The sequence below is a fragment of the Chanodichthys erythropterus genome, chromosome 16 (assembly GCF_024489055.1).
Source record: "Chanodichthys erythropterus isolate Z2021 chromosome 16, ASM2448905v1, whole genome shotgun sequence".
Taxonomy (NCBI): Eukaryota; Metazoa; Chordata; class Actinopteri; order Cypriniformes; family Xenocyprididae; genus Chanodichthys; species Chanodichthys erythropterus.
This window is the reverse complement of record NC_090236.1, coordinates 784,010-802,679: the sequence shown is the minus strand read 5'-3', so window position 1 is coordinate 802,679 and position 18,670 is coordinate 784,010. Positions and strand designations below refer to the sequence as shown.

General features: G+C 37.0%; 2 protein-coding genes across 9 annotated transcripts; one reads left to right on the top strand and one right to left on the bottom strand.

Annotated features, from left to right (window-relative positions):
• Positions 1-3,043: 3,043 nt before the first annotated feature.
• On the bottom strand, positions 3,044-8,874 carry LOC137002493 (zinc finger protein 160-like). Of its 8 annotated transcripts, XR_010891873.1 has the most exons (6): positions 8,854-8,874; positions 8,559-8,603; positions 8,111-8,266; positions 5,300-7,233; positions 4,238-4,330; positions 3,044-4,027 (listed from the first exon to the last, which is right to left on the bottom strand). XR_010891873.1 is itself a non-coding variant. In XM_067362189.1 (2 exons), exons 1-2 carry the CDS (start codon positions 8,196-8,198, stop codon positions 5,453-5,455), a joined length of 1,869 nt encoding a protein of 622 aa, XP_067218290.1. In that variant the 5' UTR covers positions 8,199-8,865; the 3' UTR covers positions 4,340-5,452. The 8 variants fall into 8 exon arrangements, 1 of the variants encoding a protein (XP_067218290.1); XR_010891875.1 differs by having other exon boundaries at positions 3,044-3,275; positions 3,940-4,027; positions 8,111-8,865; XR_010891872.1 differs by having other exon boundaries at positions 8,559-8,865.
• Positions 8,875-8,959: 85 nt separating this feature from the next.
• Positions 8,960-18,596, top strand: sharpin (SHANK-associated RH domain interacting protein). The gene is made up of 9 exons (XM_067362205.1): positions 8,960-9,194; positions 10,536-10,710; positions 12,329-12,415; positions 13,920-14,061; positions 14,473-14,563; positions 14,679-14,991; positions 16,387-16,487; positions 16,852-16,962; positions 17,055-18,596. The coding sequence occupies exons 1-9, from the start codon at positions 9,024-9,026 to the stop codon at positions 17,079-17,081; spliced, it is 1,218 nt and encodes a 405-aa protein (XP_067218306.1). The 5' UTR covers positions 8,960-9,023; the 3' UTR covers positions 17,082-18,596.
• Positions 18,597-18,670: the final 74 nt, after the last annotated feature.

Genomic DNA, 18,670 nt, shown 5'->3' with positions numbered 1-18,670 from the left:
GGGGTACAGCTGGCACATTTATCAGCTTCTAAAATTCAGAACACCAACACATCCAAAAAAGCAAGATTTGAAATGGAATGCACTCAATGATGTAAATCAGGACAGCACTAAAATGGTAAATACACTGCTCATAAAAATTAAAGGAACATTTTTAAATCAGAGAATAGCATCAAGTCAGTTAAACTCCTGGGATATTGATCTGATCAGTTAAGTAGCAGAAGGTGTTGTTAATCAGTTTCAACTGCTTTGGTGTTAATGAAATGAACAACAGGTGCACTAGATGGGCAACAATGAGACGACCCCCAAAACAGAAATGATTTTACAGGTGAAGGCAACTGACTTTGGCTGCGTCCAAAAACCTAGGTAGCTGTCTTGCTGCCTCGCTAAGAGAATAACTTGTACGGCAGCATTTGTGCATGAAGGCACCTCACGAAATTGATTTCGGACAGACTTCTGAGGCAGCGTAACAGTTTAATGATCTACAGCAATAAAGCGCAAGCTTTGGTGAGAACTAAACACATATTTAATTACTACAGTAGTAATTTCTCGATAGAAATGATATCAAAATTGAAATATGTTGAGCAAAATCGTACATTTATACACAAACTGAGCAGCAACCGCAACTTTCGGACGCCATATTTATTTTTCTAGCTCAACTGTCACAGAATGGAAAGCACAGCATTGTGGGATATCAAAGGCAGCTAAGGATACATCTATGCTCCCTTCAAAAATCGATCTGAGGAAGGTATCTCATGAGAGAGGAAGTGAAGCTAACATTGGATTCGAACGTGCCTTGATGCCTTACTACCTTGAAATGTGTCCTCGGAAGGCAGCATTTTCCAGTTTTCGGACACAGCCATTTTTTTCCCTACTCATCTTTTCTGACTGTTTTTCACTAGTTTTGCATCAGTGTCACTACTGGTAGCATGAGGCGATACCTGGACCCTACAGAGGATGCACAGGCAGTCCAACTTCTCCAGGATGGCACATCAATACGTGCCATTACCAGAAGGCTTGTTGTTTCTCCCAGCACAGTCTCAAGAGCAAGGAGGAGATTCCAGGATACAGGCAGTTACTCTAGGAGAGTTGGACAGGGCCGTAGAAGGTCCTTAACCCATCAGCAGGACCAGAATCTGCTCCTTTGTGCAAGGAGGAACAGGATGAGCACTGCCAGAGCCCTACAAAATGACTTCCAGCAGGCCACTGTGTGAATGTCTCTTACCAAACAATCAGAAATCAGACTTAAAGTCCCTGTAAAGTCAATTCTGAGAATTCTTTCTAAACACTTTATAAATGTTACAAATGTATTGCTAAAACACATTACAAAGAGTGTGAATTGAGTAATGCTTAATTGTGAAGTTAGAGCGTTAAACAGTTTTTCACCAAGTCTCTGCTCAGGATTTTTTGGGCGGAGCTAAAACGGGGGTCTAATGACGCACATCGTCCCCCGAGCATAGCCCCGCCCCTAACAGTATATAACTGTCGATGACGCACAGAGCGTGGCGCCGCCTCTACAGTGGTTCACTCGCTGTGTCTCGAGCCTATGGTATCGAGTGTTTCATTACGCTCATACAGCCCTTTGCACATTTAGCTAGTAATGCCTTCGTCATGCAAATGCATATAACATGGTTGTTATAATATACAGTACAGCTCGGTCTTCTTATTTCCTCCCGTCTCGCGGCACCGTCATTTGTCGACTCGACAACAGTCCGGCAGTAGGCTACGTGCCCACCAATGAGTGTAAGTTACCGAGTTTGCGTATATTATAATTAGTAGGTAGTCCACAGTAACTCTACTAAAATGTGCAACCCTCGAACGTGATTCTTTTGTTTATATGCATCAGTATGTTTGACTCATTAGACAAGTAAGTTGAGACGGCAGCTCTCGCGAGTGGGTGTGGTTTCAGCGCCGACAGCGGACACGCCCTTAGCGTTTGAGAGCAGAGAGCGCTGCCTATTTTTTCGAGATTTTGATAACTTATTTCATTTACTTGCAGATTTTTTTAATCATTCAAATTTGGCTGGGTGGTTAATAACACATTTTTCTGTGGTGTGATATGCTCAAAACACATACTTTAAAATGACTTTACAGGGACTTTAATGAGGGTGGCTTGAGGGTCCAACGTCCTCTAGAGGGCCCTGTGCTCACTGCCCAGCACTGTGGAACTCAATTGGCATTTGCTATTGAACACCAGAATTGGCAGGTCCGCTACTGGTGCCCTGTGCTTTTCACAGATGAGAGCAGGTTCACCCTGAGCACATGTGACAGATGTGAAAGGGTCTGGAGAAGCCATCGAGAACTTTATGCTGCCTGTAACTGCCTGAAATCCTTGAAACAGTTGTAAGCTTGTAAGCTGATCATGTTCATTTCCATCATATGATGTGGCATCCTTTCGTTCCTAACACATTACACAGTCCATATCAGTATAGATATCCAGCATTATATTTTTTTCATATTGAGATCTGATGTGTTTTCAAAGTGTTACTTTAATTTTTTTGAGCAGTGTATTTTGTCATAGAGCATATGTTTTCCATCTTTCTACTTATTTTTTTTTTTTTTTTTTAAGTAGTTGAAAGTTGAAATATTCTCACCAAAATTACAACAGGCCTAATTATAATAAACACAAGGTAATTATCAGCATTAATATTTAAGGAAAGACAATTAGACTACCTAGATAATGGGATAGGGAGAGATAGGGACCTAGATAATGGGTAGGGGGTGCTGGCCAAAAAAAAGGTAGAGAACCACTGTGTTAAAGCATTTTTAGAGAACTCATGTGTTAAAGGATTAGTTCAATTTCAAATGAAAATTAGCCCAAGCTTTACTCACCCTCAAGCCATCCTAGGTGTATATGACTTTCTTCTTTCTGATGAACACAATATTAAAATCTACATAAAAGTAAATGTATAATGCAGTAAATAAATCACTTAATATCAAGTATTGAATGAAATGATCTACTATCCAGACAGCTGACAAAATATGTGAAATTATAATGTACTAATTAATGTAAACAAGGTATAGAATGCCAATGATATAAGTCAAGATTAACTTTATTGTCATTCAGCAATTATACAGATGTACAAGAGACAAGGAGTAAGACATGCAATACAAAAATATTTACAAAGAAGGGAATAAATAACTTCAGCCTGCCTTTAGATCAGTGGTTCCCAAACTGGGGTATCCCTGGGGGTACATGAGACGAAGGAGTACATGAACGAAATGCTGAGTTTTCCCATTCATTTGAAACCAAGGATGTATTTCAAACAGGCAAAATGCTGTAAAAGGTCAAATACATGATATCCAATCAAATTACCTTTTTTTTTATTATTATTTTTTGCAGTCAAAACTGACTGCATACACACAAGCAGCGTGCATATGACAGGTTGCGTGCAGAGTGTAGTGCCTTAGTAAATAAAGCTACATTACGGCCATTCTCGACATTGTACCTTTGTAAAAGTGAGGTTTTAGCACTTACTAGCATGAAGAACAAAGATTGTGCAATCAATTTAAGATCAATTTAAGACTCAAACTCTCTTAAATACAAAAACACAGTTATTAATTTTCCCCAAATATAAACAATTGCAAATGTGACATTGATTTTATAAAACATTTCAACAAACAAAAGGATAATATTAAGTGATGTACATTTTAAACACAGTATTGTCAGCATTGTTTGCTCTATTTTGCAACAAAAGAATTTCAATGAAAGCCACAGCAAAACTGCAACGTACAGCGGTGTTTTGTGAACAAATCTGCAACTTTGAATGAATCATGAAAGTCAATGATTCAATGACTCATTCATAAATACAGTGACTTGCTTCGTTATAGAGTGGTGGAACTATGACATCATATTGTAGGCGAATTGGCAGCTGGCATCACGCTGGTTCCCTTATTTTCGCAAAAAATAAGCTCTGTGATCAACAAAAGTTTGGTACTTACATGTTTTGATCATTTTCACAGACGAAGATCATTTTCACAGATCAACACAATTTTCACAGATGAACACAACTTTTGTGAATTTTGAAGCCTAAACACAGTCGCCAGAAGCAAAAAAGTTAAAAGGTAGGCTATAAGTGAACTACACCACAGGCACACAATTTCAACTTCACCAACACTAAGCTTCAAACAATGCTTTCAGTCTTTATCTAAATACATTTTTCTTGAAAGTTTGAATTAGAATAGTTTGTAAGAGCGCAGATATAAGCATAACAAGGCTGTAAAAGCGGACTGAGTTTACCTGTTCGGCGTGATGATGTTTAATGTTGCCAACAGCTTCTGCAGTCTGATTTAGCCACTTGTTAGCAACCATCATTTTAAAGACATGTAACAGCTAAAAAAAAAAAAAAAAAAAAAGTCACAGGTAGGTTAATACTGATGTATTTTTTGTCACAGAATAAAACATGAAAGTATCTTGAGCTTGTGTTAACCACAGACCTCATTTCAGCCATTTAACTAAAAACCCATTGACTTTGGGACGACGGAACCGGAAGTGCTAAAATGCTAACTCGCTTCCGGGTTTTGTCCTACAAAATGTGTCATTGTTCCACCACTCTATTGAATGATTCAATGACTTACTCATGAAAACAGTAACTTACCACCCCGTATTGGCGGTTTATTATTTAAAAGTATCACTTCATTTTTACCATCATTGCATATTTCTCTATTGAGCATTTATCATTTTAAAATAATTTATTTTATAAAGGTATTTATAAAGGCAAAAAAATGCACAGGAAAATCCTGTGGAAAAATATTGTCCCTTAATGGAAACGGTCTGACTGCAGTCTAATTGGAAGAGAGGGGGTACGCAGAAGAATGGTAAATGCTTCAGGGAGTAAAACGTTTGGGAACCACTGCTTTAGACTATTCATTTTAGATATGGCTATGTGAATACAAAGAGAACTGGGTTTTAATTGGATTTATATACAGAACGGGGATAAATTTGGGCATTGCTTGCCAGGTTTTGTTCTTTTGAACATGAAAGAGTGTCGTTCAATGTGACTGTTTTTTGTTCTTATACTTTATTGATGCAGCGACAATATGGAATGTTAAATATTTATCATAGGTCAAAATCACAATGATTTTTTTTTTACTTCCCTTATATTTTTCTTTTTTGGAAGAGCACAAACATCACCATTAGGTCGTTTAACCCTCTTAGATAAAAATCACCCTTTAGGAAGAAATTCTACTTTTGGCTACATCTGAATGTCACACTATTTAATAATTAACGAAGACAAATTTTGCTCTCTGTGACTACTCTGGACAATGATTTTTAAAAAAAATTTTAAGAGCCAGTAGATACATTTCTGTGGTGAAAATCCGTCCATTTTACAAACCCCTTGTCCTAGGGTCACAGGGATGGGTCTTGGACTGAAGGCCAGTCCATCACAGGGCTGTGTTGACAGTCCTCCCATATAAATGGCAGTGGGCTTCTCTGCAGTTTGCACTCATATTTTTAGGGTTCTTGAAGCAATGAACCCTTCCCGGGGGTTTCTCCAGTGTGGGTGCGTTGATGCCGTTTCAAGTAGCTTTCTCTGGTAAAAGCTTTACCACACTCAGAGCACACATGAGATTTCTCACTGGCATGTATTTTCTGGTGTGATTTTAAACTGCCGATCAGCTTAAAACTCTCTCCACACAAAGAACACAAATAGGGTCTCTCATCTGTATGAAGTTTCAGATGTGCCTTTAAGCGTGCTGCCAAAATAAACTTTTTGCCACACTGATCGCAACTAAATGGTCTTTCTTCAGAATGAATGAGCAAATGCGTTTTGAAAGTGTTGCTCTCTGCAAACCTCTTGCCACACTCAGAACACTCATGTAATTTCTCTCCAGAATGATATTTCATGTGCATGTGTAGGCTTCTTTGAACTGTGAAGCTCTTCCCACACTCATGGCATGTGAATGGCTTCTCTCCGGTGTGAGTTCTTATGTGCGTCTTAAGGTGTCCTTTACATTTGAAACTCTTTCCACACTGAGGGCATGTGTAAGGCTTCTCTCCGGTGTGAATTCTCATGTGATCTTTAAGCTGTCCTTTGTGTGTGAAACTCTTTCCACACTGAGGACACTTGGAAGGCTTCTCTCCAGTGTGAATTCTTATATGAATTTTAAGGTTTCCTTTATGTGTGAAACTCTTTCCACACTGAGGGCATATGAAAGGCTTCTCTCCAGTGTGACTTCTCATGTGACGCTTTATGTATCCTTTATCTGTGAAACTCTTTCCACACTGATGGCATGTGTAAGGCTTTTCTCCAGAGTGAGTTTTTATGTGATTCTGAAGGATTACTTTACGAGCAAAGCTCTTTCCACACTGATGGCACGTAAAAGGCTTCTCACCAGTGTGGATTCTCATGTGACACTTAAGGTTTTCTTTATGTGTGAAACACTTTCCACACTGAAGGCAAGTTAAAGGGCTCTCTTCGGTGTGAATTCTTGCATGAATCTTTAGGTTTCCTTTATTTGTGAAACTCTTTCCACAGTGAAGGCACGTGAAAGGCTTCTCTCCAGTGTGAATTCTCATGTGACATCTGAGGCTTCCTTTACATGTTAAACCTTTTCCACACAGATGGCATGTGAAAGGCTTCCCTCCAGTGTGAATTCGTATATGATTCTTAAGGTATTCTTTTTGGGTGAAACTCTTTCCACACTGATGGCATGTGAAAGGGCCCTCTTCGATGTGAATTCTCATGTGACACTTAAGGCTTCCTTTATGTGAGAAACTCTTTTCACACTGAGGGCATGTGAAAGGCTTCTCTCCAGTATGAACTCTTACATGACATGTAAGAGTGCCTTTACATGTAAAACTCTTTCCACACAGGTGGCATGTGAAAGGCCTCTCTCCAGTGTGAATTCTCATGTGACCATTAAGGCTTCCCTTACATGTAAAGCTCTTGCCACACAGATGGCATGCGTAAGGCTTCTCTCCAGTGTGAATTCTTATGTGATCATTAAGGTGACCTTTGTGAATAAAACTCTTCCCACATAGATGGCATGTATAAGGCTTCTCTCCAATGTGAATTTTTATGTGATCTCTAAGGTTTCCTTTATGTGTGAATGCCTTCTCACACTGAGGGCAGGAGAAAGAATTTTTGGCTTCTGTTGTATGTGAGAAATTATTTTCAGTTAGCGAGGAACTAATAGATTTTTCTCCAACTATAAAATCCTCAGATTTCTCAAAGTAGTGGTTCTCCTCGGTGTCACTCGGTTCTTGACTTTCCTTTTTCACTTCCATGTGGTCTAAAATTAACATATTAAAAATCAGTTCAAGACAGGTGAAACAAGAAGAAACACTAAAGTAAAGTCCAACTTAAGTTATGTGATCTTTAGTGTGCTCAAAGTTAAAGGGATTTTTAATATAATAACCAGCTACAAACATCTGTACGCAAGTCGACTTACGGCAGAAGCCTAACCTCTGACGTAAGACGTATTGACAAACAAGGAAGCGCAGTTAGAGCAAAGCAAAACACCAGTCACGAATTAGAAGTCTAAAATGAGAATTTTTTAAAATAGAAATATTGGAGGATTTCAATATAAGAGTAGAGGAGCTTGAGTTTGTTGTCCAACCCTATTTGATTGAACTGTGAGAGACTTCTACTCTCACCTACTCCTACATTCTACGTCATACATTGCGTGAGGGGTTACATTTCCACTGTAAGTTGTCTTGAGTATGAATGTTTGTCGGAAGCTGGTTATTATAGTTTAAATATGGATATTTTTCTTACAAATACCCATCATTCGCTTTAGAAGGCCTTTATACCCCTGGAACCATGTGGAATACTTGGTGAGTAAATCATGGGATAATTTTCATTTTTGGGTGACCTATCCCTTTAATAAAATATCAATTTAACAATATGAAATCTGCTCGATTACTACTGATATAAAATGTTGGAATGATATACAGTGTTATGATACTCTGCCAGAATCATAATGTGTTTTATTGGTTTGTTATTTTACCTCTTTTATAAAATTCAAGTCTGATGAATTTTCAGAAGCTTTATTTCTTGCATTACTTTCTGTACATTGAATGCCACATAAATCGCTTTGGATAAAAGCATCTCCTACATGCATAAATGCAACAAATGTACTTAATCAGGAATCAAGAACAGACACCAACCTCTTTGTTCTTCAGTATCTTCTTCATCTTTCACTCTGCAAGGTTCTGGATCATTCATGTCCATAATCTCCACTTTAATAAACTCCATCTTTCCAGCAGTATGTCAAGCAAGATCTCAGCCTTTAATCTGGAGATCCTGCTTGCCTGGAAACTTTTCTGTTACGTTTAAGTGGGAATAATTAATAGAGAAAACAGTCAAGTCAATCACTCCGTTCCTCATGTGTCGATGCGTTTTGCACAGAAAAATAAATCATAATAATTTGGCGATATTTACGAGAGCCAACTATCAGTTTAAGACAAAGCCATTTATGGCTACAGGTTCAAAATTTCCAACGCAAAATGCTCTCAGTAATATTAACATGTTGTTGAAACAAATTTGTTAAAAACAACTTTAAAACACTTATGAACCATTTTATACACCTTAAATACTGAAGGGCTTATGTCAAACCTTTCTTCAGTCAAAAAAACCAACCGGAGAAGTCGCGGCGCAGACCTTATGATGTCAGCGGTACGGAGTGGCAAAATAAAAGACAGTTTAAACAGTCTAAAATAAAACTAGACAAATACTAATAAAATATATACATTATATACAATTAAACGCAAATAATGTATACATGTGGTCAAGTTATATGAATGTAAATCTACAAATGAAAGAAATATATCCAATTCATTACAATAAAAATAGAGGATTTTATCCAATTAAATGATTGTTAACGTTGTTTAGGTGTAAATTATCGACCGACCCTTGACGCACAACCACTCTCGGAACCATAGACATAATAAATACTGCATGTTAAAATAGGGGGCAGTAAATATCCGACGGACCTGCTTCCTGTTTTGAAACTGGTTGTTTGTTACTCATGAAGATGGTGATGATGTCAGTACGTGCTGTATAGATCTTCGTGCAGAAGACATGATGGCTGTGAGCTCGGGCTGCAGTACGGTGCTGATGTCGGTGCGGGTGTCTGTTCGGCCGCTCTGTGTGGGCTCGGATTCCCTGCGGCTGCAGCTCAGTATGAACGCGAACCGCCCGGGACTCTTCACACTCACCCTCAGGCACACCGACCGCGGAGGACGCAGCGTGGTACACACACACACACACACACACACACCCACAGACACACACACACACAGCTGTCATCTGTTATGTTTAGCTGTCAACCTTAGAAAAGTATTCTCACTTTCATACTATCTGATTAGTGCTATCTGTCTACCTGCCAGTGTGCCATTCAGCACAGTTTGAACACTGTTTACGTTACCCTCGTGTAGCTAGTCCTCTGAATAGATATGCATGCTGGGTTATACGTAGTTTGTGTTATATTCCAACAATTTATTATTAAAAAAAAATAACCATGAACAATTTTCTGTAAAGTTCCTGTTAGGTTTTTGCTCCTAATTTGTGCCTCATCCCAGACCTCTTATTTGGCAATTGAATGAGCAATCACTCAGCGCTGAGGGAGAATATAGTCTCCTTTTATTGATAAGAAAAGAGAGAATATATAGAAAGAGTACAAGGGGTGTAGTATAGTTTCAGCCAATGAGAAAGAGAATACATCATATAGATCATGTTATAGGAATGTGATACATATAGAAAAACAAGTCTAAATATGGTCATCTACTGGTCAGGTACCCGTGAGGTCCCTTAGCATCCCAAGGACCTTCTCCTATTCTTGGTAATACAGAAAAGCAGAGACCATTCCCTGTCTTACATTTACTCATGGTAGAGCCTTATATGGAATGGTTCTGGTACACAGAAAACCATATGTTTAAAACATAGTATACAGCTTTGACAGAGGAAAAAAAAAAGGAGCCTCAGTCCACATACTTTCAATGCTGAGACCAACATAAAATCTATCAGTTCCTTATCAGCTGTGACGCAAACTTCATTGACTGTAACAATTACAAATGTATGCTCTTCTAAACATCCAGAGTTTGAAGAAAAAAAATAAATAAATACACATATAACACTTTACTGCAGGTTTCCTTAAATCCAGCCCTGTAGGGACACTGCCCGACTGAGTTTAGCTCAAACCCTGATCAATTTCTAATGTATTAGGTTATTTTTGAATAATATGATTTTATTTTATTTTTTTTCATAATACAGCCATGTCAAAATTATTCAACACCTATTCGACAATGCTGTTTTAATTTTGTTTGCATCTACATACATTTTGTTTTTAACACTCTTTCTTGGAAAGTCACAAATTAAACCTTGCTTCTCTCAAACTCATGGTGTTGTCGGATGCTTATGAGTCGAACTAAAACGTTTGGTTTGGTTTGCCAAACTGCCTTGTGGCATATTGGCAATTCTGTGAGATTGGATTGTCTTGCCTCACTAAAGGAACGTGTATTATGTATCATAACATGTATGCTGTTAATGGTCACTGTCACTGAAGGTGTAATGATGAGCTGTTCTCTCTCTCAGTCTCTAGCAGAGTTTGATCTGCGCTCGGTGAAGTATGAGATCACGTCGGCTCGATGTCACGAACTGCGTCTCACCAAGCCGCCCCACGACTGTCTCACGTTTACCTTCCGCAGCGAGCAGGAGGCCCAGGAATGGGCAACAGTCATGATGTCATCACTGAGAGAGTCACACAGAGGTCAGAGTTCACAGCAACATTTAACCCCATAAAGCTACTGTATTTAATTGGACACATGAAATTCTAAGGCCTTTAAAATATCGACATGATCAAAACTTTGCTAAAAAAAAAAAAAAAAACTGTTGCACACAATCTACTACATGCCTTCTGCCCCCAGATAGTTCATACTGTTTTAATAAGTAAAAGGCCTTTTAGTGATTTTTAATTAATTAATTAATTAATTAAAAAAAGTTCCTCTTCAGGTTGTGATACACATCTTTTTGCTGTGAAATATTTTATAAGGTAATTGTAAGAATCACTTTAATATTGTCAGTAATATTTCAAGATGTACATGTACTGGACTGAAGCAACTTAAGTTTACTTGATTATCCATACATTATATTTTAGAAAAATCCTATATACAGTACAGTCCAAAAGTTTGGAACCACTAAGATTTTTAATGTTTTTAAAAGAAGTTTCGTCTGCTCACCAAGGCTACATTTATTTAATTAAAAATACAGTAAAAACTGTAATATTGTGAAATATTATTACAATTTAAAATGACTGTTTTCTATTTGAATATATTTCACAAAGTAATTTATTCCTGTGATGGCAAAGCTGAATTTTCAGCATCATTACTCCTGTCTTCAGTGTCACATGATCCTTCAGAAATCATTCTAATATGCTGATCTGCTGCTCAAGAAACATTTAATGTGTACAATTGTACAAAATATTTGTGTACAATATTTTTTTTCAGGATTATTTGATGAATAGAAAGTTCAAAAGAACAGTGTTTATCTGAAATCTAATCTTTTGTAACATTATAAATATCTTTACTGCCACTTTTGATTGATTGAATGCATCCTTGCTGAATAAAAGTATTCATTTCTTTAATTTCTTTTAAAAAAAATAAAAATAAAAATTCTTACTGACCCCAAACTTTTGAACGGTAGTGTATAATGCTACAGAAGCTTTGTATTTCAGATAAATGCTGTTCTTTTGAACTTTCTATTCATCAAGGAATCCTGAAAAAAAAAAAAAGTACACAACTGTTTTCAACATTGAAAATAATCATAAATGTTTATTGAGCAGCAGATCAGCATATTAGAATGATTTCTGAAGGATCATGTGACACTGAAGACTGGAGTAACGATGCTGAAAATTCAGTTTTGCATCACAGGAATAAATTACTTTGTGAAACATATTTAAATAGTACAGAGTTATTTTAAATTGTAATAATATTTCACAATATTACTGTTTTTTACTGTATTTTTAATTAAATAAATGTAGCCTTGGTGAGCAGACGAAACTTCTTTTAAAAACATTAAAAATATTAGTGGTTCCAAACTTTTGGACTGTACTGTATATATGGAATGTGGAAACTCAAGTGTGCTTTCCTGATGCATGATTATTCATATATCTCAAAACAAGATCAGAGAGACTTTAAGCCTTTTTAAACTCTTATATCTTAGATACATGGCGAGCGAAATGGGAAGAATATGAAAACACACAAAAAAGCATGCCAGATGTGCTTAACCTTTCTTCTTGTTAAATGATCTTCTAAACTTTTTTTTTTTTTAAAGATGGACTCTGCTCTTACTGTGGCTCATTGTTCATTCATTCTTTTTTTCTATCTCAGTTGCCAACATTTTACATTCCTCACATGATGGACTGCAGAATTTGAAGTGTGGAGAGAAAAACTCTGTCTTGTCGCTGTCAATGAAAGGTTTGTTTTCTAATGGGAGAGCTGACTGGGTTTAAGCTTGGTTTTTCTTGATCATTTATTTAGCTCCACCATTGTTGTAGACACACAGTGAACACTTTTGTGTTTATTAATGTTTTAGTGAGTACCATTTGTGTATCTGCATCAGTGTGGAAGTGACTAAAAAGTGCACTTTATATGGGAAATGGACTGCTGGCAGTGATATTAAACTGGCCTCATCCTCCTGAATCACTTGACAAATTAGATTTCAAATTCCTTTTTTTATAATAAAATATTTATAATAACAGGTTTTCTTCAGGTTTTAAAAAAGCTCTTGAAGTCTTAATTCTTCCTTCCCCAAATTAAGGCCTTAAAAAGGTCTTAAATCAGAGCAAAAAGTCTTAAGTTAATAAAATGATGCCACTTAAGGTTGTATTAAATGTTGAATCATTATCTTCCTCTGAGAAACTGTTCAACACTGAACAAAAAAGCAAATATCTGCCAATGGTGTATTAACTTGTTTTCCCTTTGATTTAAGAAGATTTTTCTGAGCCCTTTGGCAGATATTTGTTCTTGTTTTAATTTTAGTTTTAATCTTGTTTTATATCTTCTTTGATCAGTTTTACAGAAAGCAAGACTTCTAATCTTATATAATTTTTCTTCTCCTATAAATGTATCTTGATTTAGGAATCTTTATTTGCACAGGAAAACTAGACACAAAAAAACTGAGAACATCACTGCAAAAAAAAGTGATTTTCTTATGATGAGAAAATACATTTAAAGTTGTATTGGTAGAGAGTTGTATTTTGTAACTTTAAAGTGTTACTAATACAACTCATTGTGATTCTCCCTGGACATATTGTGTTCCCTTCACTTTATTCCTTACATTGTCTTTACTTGGCCTTAAAAAGATTTTATAAAAAGTCTTAAATCTACCTTCATGAAAACTTCAGAAACCCTGAATAAGTAGGTTAGTTGTTTTAAATATTAATTTGTTTTTAGTCTACCTTTTCAGTGGGAAAATGTATTTTTTTTTTAATAATAATTTGAAATTTTTTTTTTTTTTTTTTTTTTTTTACTTGTGCCTAACAGCTCCCCTTAGCTCTTCTACGAACGCTGTAAACCACATCTTTACTGGGCTTATTGCTTTATTAAACTGTAGTTTAAAATAAATTATTACATTTATGCAGAGTTAATAGACCCCTTTGTCATTAATTTATGTTCTCCTTTTGAAAACATTATACTGTCAGTTTATTTTGCCTATTATTATAAAATTGTCACTGTTGCTGCTTCTGTTGTAAAAAAAAAAAAAAAAAAGCAGGTTTTTTTTAATTGTTATATGAAGATAAAATTTAACAAAAACAGAAGTAAAACATTAAATAACGGTTCTGCATATCAGTTATCGGACATATAAATCTAAAAATAACCAGTATTGGTTATAAAAAGTCTGTCTCTAATACTAGTTGTATTGCTCCTAAGTACATTTCATGTTCATTGTGTCTTTGTGCTTCTCTTCTGCCTGCTGTAGAGGAGCTGTGTATAGAGCTTTCTCGAGCAATAGAGACTGGAGATGCTCATGCAGCTGTGCACTACGCCACAGATCTGGCCCGGCAGCATATCGCACTGACTATTCAACCAGCGCTGCGGGACACTGATGACAGGGAGATAAGGTATGTGTGCGACTGTGCGTGTGTGCCCTCGTCATGCTTGAATTATACTAGATCTGTCGCTTGCCTCATGCTTGTTTGGTCTGTGGGTATTTAAAATTTGACACTTATCTGTGTTGTCACATCTAAAAGTATGTTTAATCACTTCTTTTGTGATTATTATAAGGGCTGCCAATCGGTTTGTGTTAATACATTTTATACTACTACTACTACTAATAATGATAATAATAATAATATTGATTTACTCACCAGTGGGGCACATGAATTGCATGAATGGCCTAATGACTTTCCTGTTGAAATCTGGAATAGAAAGCAGCACAAATCTACATACTGTACATGTAGACAAATTTATATAATTTATATCTTAAAGTCCTGATAGTGACAAAGAGTTCATGGATATACTTTTATTTTCAGCTTAGCTGTGGTAGTGGAAGATGCATCATCTTCCTGCTGCGTTACAGTAAAAATCCACCCTCATGTGACTGTGGCTTCTCTGAAGCAGCAGGTAGGAAAGATCAAAATATATCTTGACAAAATGAAGTAAAATATTTCTCCAAGACTTTCTGATTTGCTGAATTGTCAGATGATAATTTAATAATTTTCTGACATGTCTGTTCCAGATGTTTGTTGAGTATGGTTTTCACCCCAGGGTGCAGCGCTGGGTGATCGCTCAGAGTCTGTGCTCCGATGGTCGTTCTTTAGCATCGTACGGCATCTATAGGGACGGTGACACAGCATTTCTCTACCTCTTGTCTGCCCGTCACGCTTGCCTTGATCACCAGCAGGACCAGGAGAACAGCCTCCCAATGCTGACTGCAGCTCCACCACCACCAAACGCCTCGCTCGCCCACATGCCGGCCAGCAGTGGCCCCAGCAGCCATGACTGGAGAGGCTACAGCACGTTACCTCCCCGATTTAGCCACAGTAGCACAGGTGAGTTGATTTGTGAATCCTGCTTTAAACTCCCTGAGGTTTGAGAAACAGTCGTCAGTAAAATGGCGGGAACACAACAAAAGATTGTACTGCTGTGGTATTGTTGAAAAAATGAATTTTCCCTGGCGTCTGAACTCACAATAAGTGGGTGGGCGATATGCTAATGTTTCGTTGTGATGTCACAACGAAACGGCTTGGGATTCATTTTACAAACGACTTTAATTGACACTGAGTCTACGCTTACTTTTGAGAGACAATAACTTTATACAGTATACGGTGCACTTTCAGATTTAAAACTTTGCAGGATGTTATCATTCACTTAGAGCAGTGGTCTCAAACTCAATTCCTGGAGGGCCACAGCTCTGCACAGTTTAGCTCCAACCAGCTCCAACTCACACCTGTTTGAAAGTTTCTAGTAATCCTGAAGACTTTGATTAGCTGGATCAGGTGTGTTTGATGAGGGTTGGAGCAAAACAAGTTTGAGACCACTGACTTAGAGCAATGTTACACACTACATGTGTACTTTAAGGTAATTTTCAAATATCCATTAATTCTTTGTGGCAAAGATTCAACAAGGTGCTGCCAATTTTCTTTGGAGATTTAGAGATTTTGCTGCAGATTGTGATGTCTGCACATCTATGATGCAAATCTCCTGTTCCACCACATCCCAAAGGTGCTCTATTGGATTGAGATCTGGTGACTGTGGAGGCCATTTGATTCCAAATTCCGCCCCTACCATCTGAATATCACAGCGGAAATCAAGACTCATCAGACCAGGCAATGTTCTATTGCCCAGTTTTTTTGTGAGCCTGCGTGAACTGTAGCCTCAGTTTCCTGTTCTTAGCTGACAGGGGTGGCACCCTGTGTGATCTTTTGGTGCTGTAGCTCATCTGCTTCAAGGTTTGACTTCTTGTGCATTCAGAGATGCTCTTCTGCAGACCTCTGTTGTAACAAGAGGTTATTTTAGTGACTGTTGCCTTTCTATCTGCTGGAACCAGTCTGGCCTTTCTCCTCTGACCTCAACAAGGAATTTTCACCCAAAGAACTGACACTCACTGGATATTTTCTCTTTTTATGACCATTCTCTGTAAACCCTAGAGATGGTTGTGCATGAAAATCCCAGTAGATAAGCAGTTTCTGAAATACTCAGACCAGCCTGTCTGTCACCAACAGTGATTTCTCAACTTCTTCTTATCAATGTTGAAAACAGTTGTGCTACTTCATATTTTTATGGAAACTGTGCTTTTCCTTTGATGAATATAAAGCTCAAAAGAGCAGCATTTATTTGAAGATTATAAATACTTTAATGTCACACTTGATCAACTTAATGCAACATTTCTGAAAAAAAATTATTAACTTACTTCCCTAGTAACTGTGTTTCTCTTTGTTGAATAGGCAGTAGTGGGTGTGGCATAGATAAACCTAGCGTCAGTGACATCATAAACCTTGAGATGTTGCAACTTGGAGGGTCCAAACTGAAATCAAGTAACACACAGGTAATAATTACATACATTCACATTTACCATTTCTTGAAACTAACAAATTCAGCTGGATTGTAAATAAGTGGCCTGTGGCCACATAATCATAAACCACAAAAACACACACTCCCACAGACTGTGCCATTGTAGCAATGACCGATTAAACGGCTTATGAAACCTTTCAGAGTAAGAGATCGCAAATGGAAATGATTCAATAAAAAACACAACATTATTCATGTATATTTAGGTATATTTGTATAGATTACAGATATAGATATCCCCTGATTGATGTGGATCAGTCTTCCCATTCCATGTACATAACCAATGTACATTTTTGGATTATATATAACGAATAGTTGGATTTCCATATCTCTCTCTTTAGCCAGGCTGGTCCTGCCCCTCCTGTACATTCATAAATAAGTCAACGAGACCAGGCTGTGAAATCTGCAGCACAGATCGACCAAACCCTCCAAATCCCAGTAGCGTTCAACAGGTGACTTCACCCTAGTGACTACACCTGCTCAAAACATTGACTGTGCTGGAACAGTGTGTGGGCTAATACACATTTGTTTTACTCTATTACAGGAAAAAGCAAGAAGATCTAACCAGTGAAACTGTGTTGTAAATACACACAGATACCGAGACAAAAAGCCTAAAATATTCTCCCATTCATTCACGTTCGAGCGACATGTGGGGAAGTAAAACCAGACTCCAGCTCTCGCCCTTCCTCCTGAGGTTTGACATGCTAGTCCTCCGCTTGTAGTTTGAATAAGAGTTGGCTTGCAACAAAGTCACACTCCCATAGTGGCTATGCAGTGTATTTCACTAGTGGGTGAATATCAGTTGGTTTTCCCAATTGATTTGTTCTTTGGTTTCTCTTAATTGAATACTGTTGAACAGTATTAATGGATAGGCACCAGAAGTTATTTCGGTTCATTTTACCAGATGATAAAAACAAAACGGATGCTTTGAGTTTTTACCATCAAGCGCCACAGATGACAGTCTATTTAGGATAATAGCACACAAGTTTTTGTTTCAAATGGGACATAAGAAGAATCTTTTAGCTTTGGTTGTAGATTCAGATATGTAATCTGAATAAAAAAACAAAAAACAACCCTGGCAAAACTTGTGTAAAATTCAATACTGATTAAACAAAGCATTTCAAGCTTTTTTTAATGTCCTTGCTGGAAAGGAGATTGTGCACAATGTCAGAATTGGATCTTACCCATTTGCAGATGTGACTGCTTCTTTTGCTCTTTATTCTCAAATTGATTTGCTGTGTATTGTAATTTCTGCTTGTGAAACAGTTTCGGAACCTTCTTCACTCACTACATGGTGTGCAAGTCAGTGTTCATGTCTGTTCCACAGGTGTACTGGAACAGGACAAATATCAGTTTATTATATATGTTCACCGAGCTCTATTTTAGGGGCTTAAGTTTTAATGTGACTTTGTGGCCACATTATGTGACGAGGCCAGTACATGGTAAGAAAAACGACCGTTGAGTCAGCTGAATGAAACTTTCATAAATGCATGTACATTTTATGTACTAAGTATTCCTTATTTAACTGACTGGGAATTCTCATGAAAGACTTTGTTCATGTTTGGAACAGACAAACTACATTCAGACAGGGTTATTAAGTGCATTTATTTTATTTTTATATATAGAATATTATTTAACGAACAATCTATTGTTTTGAATTTATGTTGTAATTGCATTGATTATGTGTGTATTGTAAATGATTGTGTTATACATTCTTACCAAAAAAAGAATAATTACCTGCATTTCACCATGGCTTTGCTGTGAATAAACATAATGGAGTGAGAAGCTTAAGACTAAACTTTAGTCTCTTAAAATGTGCAATATTTTACTGTTTAATAATGGAATGTGGTCTGTCTTGTTGCATATTTGCATTTTTTTTAGTGGATTGACATCAATTGAAACCATTATATCTGAACTTCTCTATTCACTGCAATCGTTGAACTTTCTGTAAATGTTTGATGAATTATAGAAGCCAAAACTTTGTTTTAATATAATTGAAGTTAGGTAGATGGTAAATTGAAGAAAATTGGATATGCATAGTTTGAATTTTAGTTTATGCATACTTTGACTGGATACACAGACAAACATTAAGCTCCACCTCAAATGTGATGTAAAGAGACATTTGTGAAGTATTAAAATGATTTATGTAGATGTATTTAA